Source organism: Crocodylus siamensis, chromosome 2, assembly GCF_052110815.1.
Source record: "Crocodylus siamensis isolate JL-2025a chromosome 2, ASM5211081v1, whole genome shotgun sequence".
NCBI lineage: Eukaryota > Metazoa > Chordata > Crocodylia > Crocodylidae > Crocodylus > Crocodylus siamensis.
The window spans coordinates 154,819,888-154,834,374 of record NC_143396.1 but is presented as its reverse complement, the minus strand read 5'-3'; the positions used below and the strand labels follow the sequence as shown (position 1 = coordinate 154,834,374).

Sequence of the window (14,487 nt, the reverse complement as noted above, 5' to 3'; positions counted from 1 at the left end):
ATACTATGGGCATGTCCACACGTGCGAGCATGTGTGCTTGCAGCAGCTCAAATAGAAGCAGTGCAAATTTGAGCCGGGACTTTTTGCCGTAGCGCACGTGCTCAGACATGCACTTTGTTGTGGAGCAAATTGTGCCACTTGGGGCAAAATAACCTTGCCTGTCTCCTCCTGGATCTGCAGCCACGGGGAACTAGAGCCCAGGTCCAGTACCTGTGCTGTCCCCAGGAGTATAAAAAGCTGCCCTGTCCTGGCCCCACCTGTACAAAAAGCTGCCCTGGCAAGTAGCTCAGGGCCACTTGCTCTCCAGAGCTTCTGGGGCCCGGCCATGTGGTACCTGGGGACTCTACCCCTTGTGCCAGCTGGACTGCTGCAGCAGCATCCCAAATACAGTTTTAAAAATACCCCAAAATCCATGTTCTTCCACAATTAAAACAAGAGACTACACACCACACACCTCCCCTAGAGAGAGCGATCAGTTGGGCAGTGCTTTATTGGTATATTTACAAAGTTAAAGCGATGTGGAAGCCTACCAGAGTCTCTATCACCATGATAAAATAAATTCTAGATACCTATATGTGTTGATGTGTACTTTTGGTTTTCTTCATGTGTGTTGGGGGGATGTGGTATTTGCAGAAAGTGGTGTGGGGTAAGGCAGGTGGGTGTGGGTAGGTGTGGGGTGATTTTGCTGAGGGAATTGTGGGTGGGGCGGGCTGCTCAGGAGGGGTGGGTCCCCTGGCCCCCACAGGGTGCAGCTCCCCTCCCCCCAGCACATGGAATGCCCCCCCACCACAGGGCCCCAGCCCCCCTGCTCAGGGTCCCAGACACCCTGGAGGGCCTCAGCCCCCACACCCAGGTCCCATAACTTACCTTTATCAGCAGCAGCAGGAACGGGGCACTCTGAGCCATGGTGGCAGGACTTAGCATGGCATGCGGGAACTGTGTGCTGGGCCCCTCCGGGTCTTGCCACCCTCAGGGTCCCTCTGCTGCCTGGCTGGGCCAGGCCCAGGGTGGCAGGACCCAGCCCCCACAAACTTGCAGCACATGGAACATTTTTTCATTCCTGCACGTGCCTCTTGCCCTGCCTCAAAGGGGTTTGAAGTGGTGCAATCGGCACATGTGCGCTTGTCTGGATGCGCCCTGTGGATTCTGATTTGGCATCTCTGATTTTTATCTTGTGAATCATGTGTAGGTGTTCGCACATCTAACAGTGCTAATGTTGTATGGCACCTTTAAAAGAATCTCTCAGCACCCCACAGTGCCACAGCACCCTGGTTTAGAATCACACACACACCCACCCACCCACCCCTTAAGTATATCTACATGTATGATTCAAAACCGCAGCTGGTATAAATTGTCATAGATATGACACTGCTCATAAAACTTTTATTCAGGCTAGCTTTTTACTGTTACCCTGTAGAAGCAAACATTGATCTGCTCACAGAAAACCAAGCATTTTCCAAAAGTTCTCAAAGAGATTTGCTGTTTCCAAAGGTGGTAATACAGATTGTTATACTTTTTTTTGTCATTTATTTGTATTATTTCTTGTGCAAGAAAAGCTGTGAAGGGAGGACCTGTTACTGCAAAGAAAACAAAACGTTGTATGTTTGGGCTTCATATGCTTATGTACTGTGCAGCTGTAACCCTTCAGGTATCAACTGCAGCCAGTTTAACCACAAGGGCTTAGTACAACTTGCTTAAGCAAACCGTGAAAACTTGGAAAAACAGCAATGTTAGCTATTCCTAAAATGTGCTTTTTGGCACTCTGTAATAGGCACATCACAAATGGGAGTACATTTTTAAGCAGTTGATAGCTTATATTCTAGCCTAATTTAGAATATTACAGATGATCATGGTTTGTTAGGGACTGGCCCAAACCAAAATCCCAGGTTCAGGTTCAAATCATAGTTCCCATCTTCAGCCAGTCTCTGTAGCATGATAAATCCAAACATCCCAAACCCAGGAAAATTCAGATTTGGGTGTGGAATTTGAAGATCCAGGTTTATATTTGCTTGTAACCAGTATTTTGGTTCTTCCTTTCAGAGGCAATATTTGGGATAAGGATTTAGATTCAGGCTCTGTCAACAGTTGTATCCAAATGGATGTTTCTTGAGTGCTTATACAATTAATTTCACAGTTCTTTCCACTTGGACTTTATCTAGCAAATGACACATCCCAGAAGATGCAGATATTCTCTTTGAAGAATACAAGATGATTATATCATAGTTTGAAGTTGCAGTGTCGGCCCTTCAATTCAAGGAGGACAGCTTAATTTCCTTTAGCTCAGTATGTGATTGGCTGTGCTTAGCCCAGGCCTGGAGAGTTTGTGACATCCTTCAAAATGTGAAACGTCACTTTCAAAATAAACATTTATTTAAAAAAAAAATCCTTGCCAAGTTTCTTATTGCTGAACTTAACAGTCAAATGATTTAAACAATCTAATGTAATTGGTGCTGCTAATGTTTACTTTTTGGATTTCACTCAAGTCCAGGCTGTTTTTGTTCTGGTAGGAGTCAGGGCAGCAGGCAGGCTGACTAGTCCCCAGCTGGCCCTGTCTGTCTAAATGGGCCTTGCTGCCAGTGGCCTACTTACCTCCAGCTGGCCACAGTTACCCAGCTGCCTGCATATGATCAGCAGCCCTTTCAGTGTTCAAGAGGCCACTGAACAGCACAGATATCTTCCTGGCTATCTCCTCTTTATGTAGCCATACTTCAGTTCAGATCCCTGTCTCCAGGCTTGTGGCTCCTAGTTCCAGGCTTGTGGCTCCTAGTTCCAGGCTTGTGGCTCCTGTCTAGGTTCCAGTTTCTAGCTCCGACTCTATTTCAGATCCTGACTTCCTGACCTTGCCTACTCGGGACACCTTGGCTTAGAAGTCCCTAGCATAAAGCCCTGACCCCTCACATTTCCTGGTGCGCTCCTGATACTCCCTTGCTGACTTCTCTTTCTGCTCCTGTTTACATTTCTTGTTCTCCTGCATTCGTTCTGTGTTGTTGTGGCATTTTTCGTTTTTAACACTTGAAAGAAAATTGGATAAAATGCTTTCTTGCTTTCTCTTTTTATGCAGTATATTTTATTTATCTATTTATTTGAGTTATTGTGTATTTCTGATTTAAGATCTCTCTCTTTCTCTTCTCTCTCTCTCTCGGACACTGACTTTTCTGGCCACAGAACTGAATGCACAAGAATTCTGTATTTGAATTGCAAACGCATCCATGTCTGAAGCTTAGGGTCTCAGTATTCTCAATGCTGCTCCTCTTTTTATATTTATCGGAAGCTGTAATAGACTTGTGACACTGAATCAGAGCTGAAGTGGAATTTCTCCCTATTGGAAAAGATAAATGAAAAAAAAAAAGAAATTCAGGCTTTGCAAGATGAAGTAGAAAAACTTGACAATGATAGTCATCACAGTCAGGTGTCCTCTGGGAATTACAATGAGGGATAGTGAACTTAAAGTTCCGTATGAGTTAAACTTATTTAATTTATTAAAACACATTTTAACCCTGCATGATTAAGTGAGGGACTTTTGTGTAGGAGTGAGGAGTGTTAGTGCTTGGGTCCGGCAAGGGAAGAGACTCAGAAGGGCTTTTCTGTAGCTCACTAGCTGAAGTTCTAGCCAGTGGTGCAGAGAAGGCCTATTCCCCATCTGGAAAGAGGTTGAAAAATCTGTTGAAGGAAGGATTAGTTTTGGACTTGAAAGTGACCATGTTGCTTGCATTTGTCAGAAGTGCTCTGTTGGCCAGAGGAGCATGGCTGATATGCAGGTGCTAGGAAAGGGCTGATTACGGGTGCATGGAAGACAGAGGGCTCCTATACACATGCAGAGAGGCTACTCTGATGCACTGTAATTCCAGTGCGTTGGAGAGAACTTGATTGATCAAGTCTGCTGGAATGTGGTAATTATTGCACTCCAGGAGACTCCAGCATCATGCATGTCAGTGTCCCCACAATGAAAAACGGCAGCAGAGCACTTTAAAGTAAACTAAAGCTCATTCAACAACTTTTAGTTCAAAGTGCCCTGCCCCCATTTTTCATCATGGGGACACTAGTACATGTTGCTGTGGGTGCTTCTAATTAGCAAGGATCTCGGAACTGCACTGATTGGTGCCCTCTCCTTTTCCTCCCCTCCCCACTGCCTCCTAGAACATGTCTGTAAATGCCCAGATTACCATGGCTGCTTCCTGTCCAGGCTGCCTGGCTTTTGTCCTTTGAGAGGCTGAGGCTGTTTTGGTTTTGAGGGATTTCAGCATCCATGTGGATGACAGCTCGGCTAGGTTGGTCACAGGTGCTGTAAAACATGCGATCATTTCTAGTGGTTCCTAACTCAGCTCTCAGTAGAGGAGTCTGTACTTCTATGCCCCATCTCAGATTTGGAGCATCTGTTAGGAGGTGAGATTAGATGCAGACAGTTTCCTATGGTCTAATCATCATCTGTTTTGCACAGAGTAAGGCTTTTCCTTTTGTCTGACAGGGTGATGTACCTCTTTTTATGATGAATTGACTCTATTAAAGAGCACTTGTGGATAATGCTTTCCAGTCATCAGGCCAGTCTTGTTTGAAAAATTTGACATACTGTGTCCTTTCAGTGCAGGAAACTGTCACGGTGTATCTAACTGTGTAAGTCTATCTAAGATGTCATAAGTTCAGTTTAGCTAATGTTCCCCTAATTAACTACCTGGATTTAAGACTTGATCTTTCCGTCCCACAGTTATGTGGATGTATATTTTTATTTGCTGTAGATCACCATGGAAGGCAAGCTGTGTGTGTGCATGTATGCACATGCACATGTGCCTGTGTATGTGACTCTTTTGTAAATATAGGGTATAGTCCAACATTTCCTGTTTGTGTAGATAAACATTGATAAAACAACATTAGTCTTTGGGTCTTGTTACAGTCATTATGTACAGTAGGATCTGTTCCTGCAGTTCCACATACAATTCCCATTGACTTCAAGAGGAATCACGTACTTGTAGAGGCCAGAGTATTGGGCCACGAGCTCAATATATATTTTTAAAATAGTTTGGAGGACATTTCCTAATAATACAACTTCAAAGCTATTGGGCAATGTGACCTCCTAAATACAGGGCAAAGGACTGAGTATTCCATTTTAATATTAAAGTTGCACATTAAAGAAATCCTGTGGCATAGAACTAAAATTTCTACTTTAAAAAGTGTAGAAATGTAAGAAGCAAAGCAGTCCTCACTTTGAAGCTGTTGAATTCAGCATGGGGGAAATGTATAGGTTTTCTTTTCCTTTCTTTTCCTTTCCTTTGCTTTCCTTTGTGTTCCCTTCAGACTTTTATTTATTGGGCATAGTTTTGGAAAGAAAATCCATTAGTATACTAAACTGTTCAAACAGATCTGAAGAAGAAATATACCGTGGGCCAAAAAATTTATGAAGAGTATCAGTTTACTGTAGAAGAACCACAAAGAAAACCAGAATTTGCAGTTCCATCTGCATTCCTCTCCATGTCTGCAAACCTTGTGCATGTCGTCTGCAGCCTAGTCTTAGTTTTAAAAACCATGGGATGGACACATGTACTCACGTGCACATGCTTTTTTGCTTTCTCTGTCTGACTAGCTTGGCTGTGTTCTAATGATATGGAAACCCTTTCTGTAATAAATAGAAATTTAAGAGGTGATCTCAGTGTTGTGCAATGAGGGGTGGATACCAGTGGTTAGTACATTCAGTAATTAGGCAAGCACTTTTTGTCCCCATTGCAACCTTTTTAAAATGGTGTGGGGACATGAGGCACGTCTATGTTTGTCGTGTAATCTAGTAGGTCCATTGGAGTGGCTTAACTCTAGTATTTTCTTGGGTAACAGTATCCTTATGTTATTTCATAAAATCAGTTCCTGCTTTTCCAGTTATTCACTGAAATCTCTTATGCACTGAATGTTGCATGCAAACCCAGCTACTTGGTGTTTCCTTAGTCATTTTGCAGCTATATGTATAGAAAGTGTTTGGGGACTGCACTTAAAATTCTTTGTATCAGAGCATGTAGCCAATAATCCTGTTTGCCTAGATCCTAGGACCCAGTAACATTTTAGTAGCAAAGGGGAAGGCAGTAAGGACTAGGTGGATCAGGGAATTGGCAGATAATGACGTTTCTCTTATGTCGTTGATTCACATCAAGCCCAGTTCAATATTGACCTAGAAGTTAATGCTATCAAAGCCACTTTGACATACATGAATTTGATTCTAATCCTGTTCCTCCTAGCAGACTGGTCTCCAGGGCTAAAGACACACATTCAAAAAGCCTGAGCCTTAGTCTAACCTGGCTAGGCTAAATCAGTTTATAGCTGGACAGACATCCCAGACATGCAGGCACATACCTGCAGTGGCTCAGGCTAGAAGCTGGGGGGTGCTAGAGCAGCCCTCCTTTCCCTTTCACAGGACTGAGCTGAGGGGGGCATGGCCAGGGCCCAGCAGGATTAGGGAGCCGCTGCCTTGATAACAGAGCATTTATCAGCTCTGTTATCAGTTTTTATCACCCCACCAGAAAACAAAGCCTCTCTCATTAGTTCATACTCTTCTTAAACAAAGAAGGAACGGAGGGACATCAACAGCTCGGTTGGTAATTAGCTCCAAAAAGTCCTAAACTGACGCTGCTGTCTGCCACATCATGTAGCGAGCATGTGGTCTGCTAGCTAATGCTGAGGTGTTTGTGTAAGTCAGAGGGGATGGGGGATCCCTGCCTAGCAGAGAGTGGTGAGGGAAAGGGGAGAGCGGGAGGAAGCCAGGCAGATGCTGCTGTGTCTGCAAGTCTCTGCCACAGCTGCAGCCAGGGAGCAGAGGGGAGGGGCTAGCCCTGCTGTGAAGCAGAGAGCCCCACCTAGCCCAGAGAGCATGCCAGGAGCGTGCTAGGGGAGTCTGATTTAACTTGAACCAGCAAGAGGTCTGGGACAAACATTGCATAAACTGGTTTGACCCAGATCAGTTAAGTCTGATACTGCATTCAACCAGGTTTATCTCAAACTGGTTTCAGCCATTTTCAGACTGGTTTATGTGCATTGAACATCTGTTCTGTTACAGGTTTAAACCAGTTTCTGATCACTTAAACTGTTTTATGTGTAATGTCTGTCCCTAGCTCCGTACAGTGAATACCTCTACCGTCCAAGTTATTCACTGTTACCCTAACTGGTAATCTCAGCAGCTATAACATATTTCTAGGCTTCTGGATAAATGTTTGCCTGCTTACTCAGAGGACTGGATGCAAAAGCCTGAGATGCCTCTTCCCATTTTATATTCCTAATCTGAAATAATATTAGGGCTGGTCCTTCTGAAGAAGATGATAGGGAAATATATATATACACAAAATATTTGTACCAGCATATTTATATTTCTTATGCCAGCTTCCTCTGTTGTCTTTTTTTCCAGTTTCTGGGCATAGCGTTTCTTGGAATTGGATTATGGGCATGGAATGAAAAGGTAAGTTGAACTACAGCACACTTTTTTTAAAATTATTTTTTATTTTGCAAGCGATTTAAATTGCTATGCTTTGCATGGTCCACCCATTCATATGCAGTCTGTAGTCCAGAGAAAATTAGCCTTGCTTTTGAATGTGATCGTAGTTTGTCTCACCTTGGAGATGCTTGGCATCTTTCCTGGGTGTGCTTTGGCAAAAGAGGTGGACTGATAACTGCATGCAGAGCAGCCATTTCAGCACAGGCGTATTCCCTAGGATTCAAAAGGAAGCTGCAGCCACCCATTTATGAAATCTAATGTTCTGAGTTTTACTGTGTGAATTTACAACAGTGTGTGTAGCTGTGGTTTAAACTAGTATGTCCCAATTCAAAAAAGAAGCCTGAGACTGACAAAAAGATAATACTGTTTTTTCTACTGTGTAAATAAAACTGTACACTATAGAATGTCTTTTGCTCTCATTCTGATCACTTACTTTTGTGAAACAGGCTCATTACTCTGAGGGGAATGATTTGCAGGACTGAGCCACATTTTGAATATTTGCTTAGGCATGGGAGGTGTGAAGACCAGTACTTTTAGCTCTAAAGTAGTGGTGCTCAAACTGTCCAAGTCCCATAAGCTGGATGAATGGCATGGGGCTGGTCTGTGGGTCAGATCCCATGTGTGGGGTTGATTCACGGAGGTGATCCGTTATGTTGGCCCAGCCACATACACCGGTGTGATTTGGCTGCAGACTAGCTTTGTGTGCTGTAATCCAGTCTGCAGGGCCATGTTGTCCAGCCCATGGAACTCCGAGTGGGTCTGGAAATTTGGTGGGAGGGGAATGGTGGCAACCTGGATTCTGCAGGCCGTAGGTTGAGCACCACTGCTCTAAAGTATAAAATTAAAGTATGCATCAGGAGTCTGGGTAAGGAGCTCAGTTTGTCAACATAACAGCAAATAACATGAAAGCTGTTCTTTCATTTTTGCTCTTAGTATTTTTAATAATAAATACCTCTGATGATAAGGGTTTCTGAGACTGAAACAATATACAGAACAGTGCTAAAAATGAAAAGCACATTGTAAGTGCTGTGCATTTATACTGGGTTCACTACTGCCACTATAGGTTGTATTGACCACAGATAAATAATGCATTGGGAACCTGCTTCTTGGGTAAGGTTTTGTGTTTTAAAGTTCAGAGTCTTTTCCTGTCTGGGCAGTCGAATAGTTTGGAATTTTTCAACTGGTCTGTGTGTTCCTTCTGAATAAAGGTTATGTAAAGTTGTAAGATAAGACTTAATCTTAAATGAATTTGAATAGGCAGAGAAATACACCATTAAAGCCCCCATTGCACTGTAGCCTGATCCTGCTGTAAACAGGCGCTTAATTTTATACAGTCTGAATATTCTCAGTGAGTTCAGTAGAGCTACTTAGTGTGTGTATGTAGTGAGTGAAGTGTATGCTTATGTCTTTTAAAGGTTTAATGCATATAAGTACATGCTTTATTTTAAATTGGCTTCTTGAGAAATTCATCTAGTATTTCAGCAAACAGTGCAAGTTCATTTTTCTATGGTTATGATAGAGTTCCTAGACTACATGCCACTGAACTAAATCAGTCCATGAGCAAAAGGGCATTCTGGCAAAATAACGATTCTTTAGTTCTTATTATAGATCTCTTGTGGATCTGTCTCTTCTTAGAGGAGTGTATCCTATTTAAAATTATCAATAGCCAGAAACTGAAACCATTTTCTCTCCTTGAAATAGAGCAGTATCATATCAAATTTATATAGTATATCATAAATTAGAGACTCAAGTAAACGTTACTTAATTTAAGAAAAAATCCCAAAGCAGCAAAGTACTAGTTAGGACTATCAGGCTCCTAATCTGACAGCCTGTCATTAATCTATTCAGTTAATTATTCATTAATGAATAAAAATGTCCCTTTTTTTAAGGTCAGATTATTTCCTCAAACAGAGCATCCACTTACTTCAGTAGCTGCTATGAGTATGTGTACAGGCAAAATTTTGGCATGCCTTTTAAAATTGTTTTCTTACTCAGGACAACACTGCCTGATGTGGTACAGACGAGGCTTAAAATATTCCACCCTCAGGAGTTTTTGAGGCTGCACTTAAGTGGCATCCAGTAGCAGTGCCTTTGTGTAACATTTGTTTAAGAGTGTGTGTGTGTGTGTGTGTGTGTGTGTGTGTGTTTTTAAGAGGATCTTATGACATCGTTCTGTTCATCTAAGTTGTGACTTATGGGCATCTTTATTAGGGCTGTGCAAAGCTTCAGTAGCTGATTTGATTCGGCCCATTTCAGTAGCTGAATCTCTGAATCCAAATGGAATTGGGAGACCCAATAAAAGGTCCCAGTCGAATCGGAAAAGATTCGGCGCTGCTTTGGAGATTTGGCCATAGACTAAACGGGCAGCAGTCCTTGACGCTGGACACAGCTGCCTCCAGCTGGTAAGTCTGTTGTGGTGGGTGGAAAGAGGAGGGACAGGGTGTGAGGGAGAGGCAGATCATGCCCCCACAGCAAGGGGGGGGCTGGGACTGAGGCTGGGGCAAGCACTGCCTGGGGAGGGAAGGGGGTGGGGCTTGTGCCACTGGTCTAGGACCTTCTCATGTGGCGGATTGTCCAGCAGCTCTCACCATTGCTCCGGCCACTGTTCTGGAGAGCATGTGGCAGGGGTGTGTGTGTGCCCCAGGATCTGCACAGGGCGGGTAGGGCTGGGCGAAAGGCAGAAGGCGCTGGGAGTGGGGGCTGTGCCACCCCCCCGCCCCCCTCTACCCTGCCTCCCCACACCATTCACCCAGCTGTTGCGGGACTGGTGCAAGACTGAGCCACCTTCACGGCCTCCAGACTTCACCCTGGCTGGGTGGCAAGGCATGTGGGGCGGGGGGGCATGTGCCTCCAGATTGGGGTGGGATGGGGGCTATGGGGAGGCTGCAGCGAGTTTTCAGGTGGCACATAACCCCCCCCCCCCCCTTCCCCCATGCCCTGCTGCTGCTTGGCCAGCCGGGACGAAGCTGCTGCTCATCCATGAGGCGTGGAGAGGCCAGGCTGGCTCCCGCCACTGCATGCCACTTGTCCAGAGGCAGGGCAATGGCTCAGTCTCGCGCTGTTCCTGCACCACTGGGCGAGCATGGCCCCACACCGGCTGGGCAAGTGGTGGGGGCATTACAGCCCCCACTCCCAGCATCATCTTCCTTTTGCCTGGCACAGCCTCGGCTGTGCCTGCCCCATGCAGATCCTGAGGCACACGCCCCTGCTCTGTGCTCTTCTGGACTGGTGGCAGGAGCAGCAATGAGGGCTGCTGGACAACCTGCCACATGAGCAGCTCCCAGATAAGCAGTGCGAGCCGTCTCACACCCCCTTCCTGGGCAGCACTTGCCCCAGCCTGGGTCCCAGCCCCAATTCCTCCTTTGCTGTGGGGGTGTTTATCTGCTCCCTTCACCTCCCTTCCTCCTCCCTTCTGCCCACCACAGCAGACTTAACAGCTGGAGGCAGCTGTGTCCAGTGTCAAGGACTGCTGCCTGTTTAGTTTATGGCTGAATCTTGGAAGTGGCACCGAATCTTTGCATCTGATTCGGCTGAATCGAATCAGGACAGTGAATTGGCTGAATCCAAAGTGAATACTTGCTGTTTCGCACAGGCCAAATCCTTATCTGTCTTCTTCCACTGTCCTTACAGTTTCTTCCTAGCTATTTTATCTTTTCATACATCAGTTTCATTCCCGTACTCATACTTGCCACATCCCAAGGCATTTAATAGACTACAGAAAATCAATATGCCAAACAATATAGAAAAATCGGGAGATCAGAACCAACCAGAGCTGGGTCTACGATAATAATTCCGTTTTTAATAACAGTCCAATTCACCCTAAGTGTGAGAAGCATACTGAAATCTTGTTTGCCTGGGATTTTTTTCCCTTCTAGTTTGCTAAAGGGGACTTTGGTGAAAACTTCTCTTTAAGGGAAGTAACTTGCTGCAAGAGGCTTGTGACGTTCCTTACAGCCTTTAGGGGAGCTGTAGAACTTGCTTGTCAGGCAGTCAGTGGAACTGGCTTGGCAACCAGTCAACCGGACTAAACCGATTCTGAAGACTTTGCCCCCTAAATCATGAACCTGAGAGAATAATGTGAGAGATGCTGAAGCAGAGAACCTGGTGTGTGGAGAGATTGTGTCTGTCAGACTAAATTAATCACCTTTTGCCTGTCTCTCTGTGTCCCAGGGAATGAAAAAGATCAGGAGGGAGGGAAGCAGTACTTGCTGCATAGTTGTATACACATGTATTCCAGCCCACAGATGTTTTAATGCTTGGTTGGAAATTGGAATTGTGTGCATCTTCCTAGTGCTGCAGGCAAATTGGGCAGTGCCTGGCACATACCCTTTGCTTGTTAGTGTTGCATTTGTGGATTTTACACCATAGGCTGGTCATGTGAATGAGTTCTAACTGGGTTTATAATACATTTGCTAATGAATAAAAATAATTTTAAAAATCAAATTTTACTTTTCTTGATACTTGAGCTGGCTGTTTACTTTTTTTTAATTCTGCTTCTCCATGCCAAGAAAATTAGACAAGTCTTCCTTTCTGTTCTCAGCCTGTCCGTGTGCTGCTGCTGCAACTGTTTTCTGTTGGTGATTCTCAACTTCATTAGATCCAAGGCACTTCTTAGACTTGAGGCATCCCTCAGAAAATGCCAGTTCTGAGCTTTTATTCATTTTTTGACTTGGGAAAATAGAGCAATTCTTCTGTTGCAAAGAACTCTAAAATACCACACAACAGGTCAGAATGTTTTTGATGCTCTGGGTTTCTATTTGAAATCTCTGTGTTTAGCTTGTGTAGATGTTCACACACATAACAGTGCTAATATTGTGTTGTACCTTGTGGCAGGATCTCAATGGAACTGCAGGGTTTCATGGCACCCGGATTGAAAATCACTGCTTTATGCATTTCCAGAACAAAATAAGAATAACAACATTTCATGAAAATTAATGAAAACTGAAGTTTTGCAAAAAAACAGTCCCTCTCATGGCTTCTGCTTTTATAAAGACCAGATTCTGGCATGAAAATAATTTTGCGCATCTAAATGCCAATGGCTCGCTTCCCCCACTCTTTTTCAGATGCACAACAGTGTGAAATTGCATACATTTTGTGACATTCAAAATAAGGAGAAGCATGTTGCCATTATGAAAGTAATAATACAGTTGAAAATGGTTGCATTTTCTGTTATTTTGTAAAAATGTGGGTTTAGTTGGTGATCCCTGCCTGGTTATGCAGAGGAGCAGGCAGGGAGATCAGTCCTTACTCTGGGAAGGAGAATGGACTTAAGAGGATTCTTTATTTTGAATATTTTCCTGCTCATCTGTCACCTGCTGCCCCAGTTCTTCTTTTCACTGAAATGGGGTCTCTCAGCCTAGTTTGTCTTTGAAGTTTTCCTGTAGATCCTGTTGCAGAGTGGTTGTACCATCTTCAAATCTTTTCTTTGGAAACCTCCCTGGGAAGATAAGTAGTTCTCAGTTTCCTGTGTTGGTTCTTTTTTTCTTCTTGGCACTGTCCCATCTTCCTCATTGCTACCTGTCCTCTTTGGGCACAGACACAAATGACATTTGTCCTGCGATCAGCCCCTTAAAACTGCTCTTCTGTTTGGGCACAGCTTTAGAGCATGACTGCAGAGCCCTCCGATCACGAGACAAATTCAACTTCATTGTATGAGGGCTCATATGAAGCTATTCCTAAAAGGGACAACTTAATTTCTGCCTGTTCCAGCTGCAGCATGGTGAACTGCTGCTGCTGCCTCTGGCTGGGAGGCGGAGGCAGGGGAGGGAGGTCCCTTCTGGGGTTTTGTCTGGGGCGGGACAGTGGATTGAATTCTCTGCCCCTGCACCGTAATGAAGACAGTGACCCTGAGAAGGATGCTCTACTGCTGCAGAGACTCATAGTTGAGATTGGCTACCTAGTGCTTTCTGGCAGTATGCAATGCACCACCAATCCCTTTCCTGCAGGAGAAAAAAAATCTTACTGTTTGTGAAAGGAATGAGTTTCTCTCTTGTCTGCTGCCTGCTTGTGACATTAGCTCTTAGAATGTATTTGGGGTGGGGTAGGGATATGAGCTCAATCTTTCCCATCTCATGATACATGCATCATTTTACTTTGGTGATCTGAAATCAAATACACAATTATAAATGAAGAACTTCATTATGTTGACTTCACTCCAGTTTCTGATTACTTTTTTGTTTTTTCACAAGCAGTAGCAGCAAGTTCTGACTGGAACTGAGTTAGGGTCACACCTAAAGGTTAAATACTTCCCCGGGAGCTCTAATATATTGCAGAGCAGTGAGAGGGTGGAGGAATACTGCACGCAGATGAGCTGGACATTGGCCAGGGAACATACCCTACTCACTCTCCTTTTGGGACTACAACATGTCTCTGGCCCAAAGCCCTTGTGAGAGGAGATTTATTACAATATAAGTCTGCAGAACTGAAATGCATAATGCCAAATCTGTTATGCAAATACTTAAACAATTAGAACAGTGCTGCATGCGACACAAATATGACAGCATTGTGGAAACAACTTAAGGGGGAAAAAGCTGTTTCTCCTGTTTTTTTGAGATGCAAAGATGTCAGTAGCAGGGACCTGACCAGTCAGAAATAGAGAGCACAGATGACTCCTGCTATTCCTGCAGCCAGGAAGTAGACTTCATATTTATATAATCTAAGGATTTTTTAGCACTTCTCAAATGTTTCTAAATTTTGCTTCCTCTGTGAGGTAGCACAGAATGTGAAATAACTCCATGCCACTGGAAGAATCAGGGTCAGAATGCAGTACTTCCAGTTCAGTCTTCTGCTCTAACTTCCTATTAAAACCCTCCCTTACGCATTCAGCTAATGATCTGGGTGTTGTTTGGCTTTTCACCTCTCCTAAGCTGTGCCATAAACAATCATTCAATCTATAGATTGAATACTCTAGTTATAAGCATTTTAGTAAACCATTAGACATGTGTAGGTAGAAAAAACACCTCCCCTATTCCCTTTGAGGTGGTACTTCTAGTTATTTTTAGTGATTTGAAATAGAATAACTCTTC

At 44.1% G+C, this 14,487-nt stretch overlaps 1 protein-coding gene across 2 annotated transcripts in view; it reads left to right on the top strand.

Annotated features, from left to right (window-relative positions):
• TSPAN5 (tetraspanin 5) overlaps positions 1 to 14,487 on the top strand; it is a 111,506-nt gene that overhangs the window by 76,261 nt on the left and 20,758 nt on the right. For both annotated transcript variants that reach the window (XM_090037120.1, XM_090037119.1), the window contains exon 2: positions 7,376 to 7,426. In XM_090037120.1, coding sequence (XP_089893246.1) covers positions 7,376 to 7,426 — 51 coding nt within the window. The remainder of the gene's footprint in view (positions 1 to 7,375; positions 7,427 to 14,487) is intronic.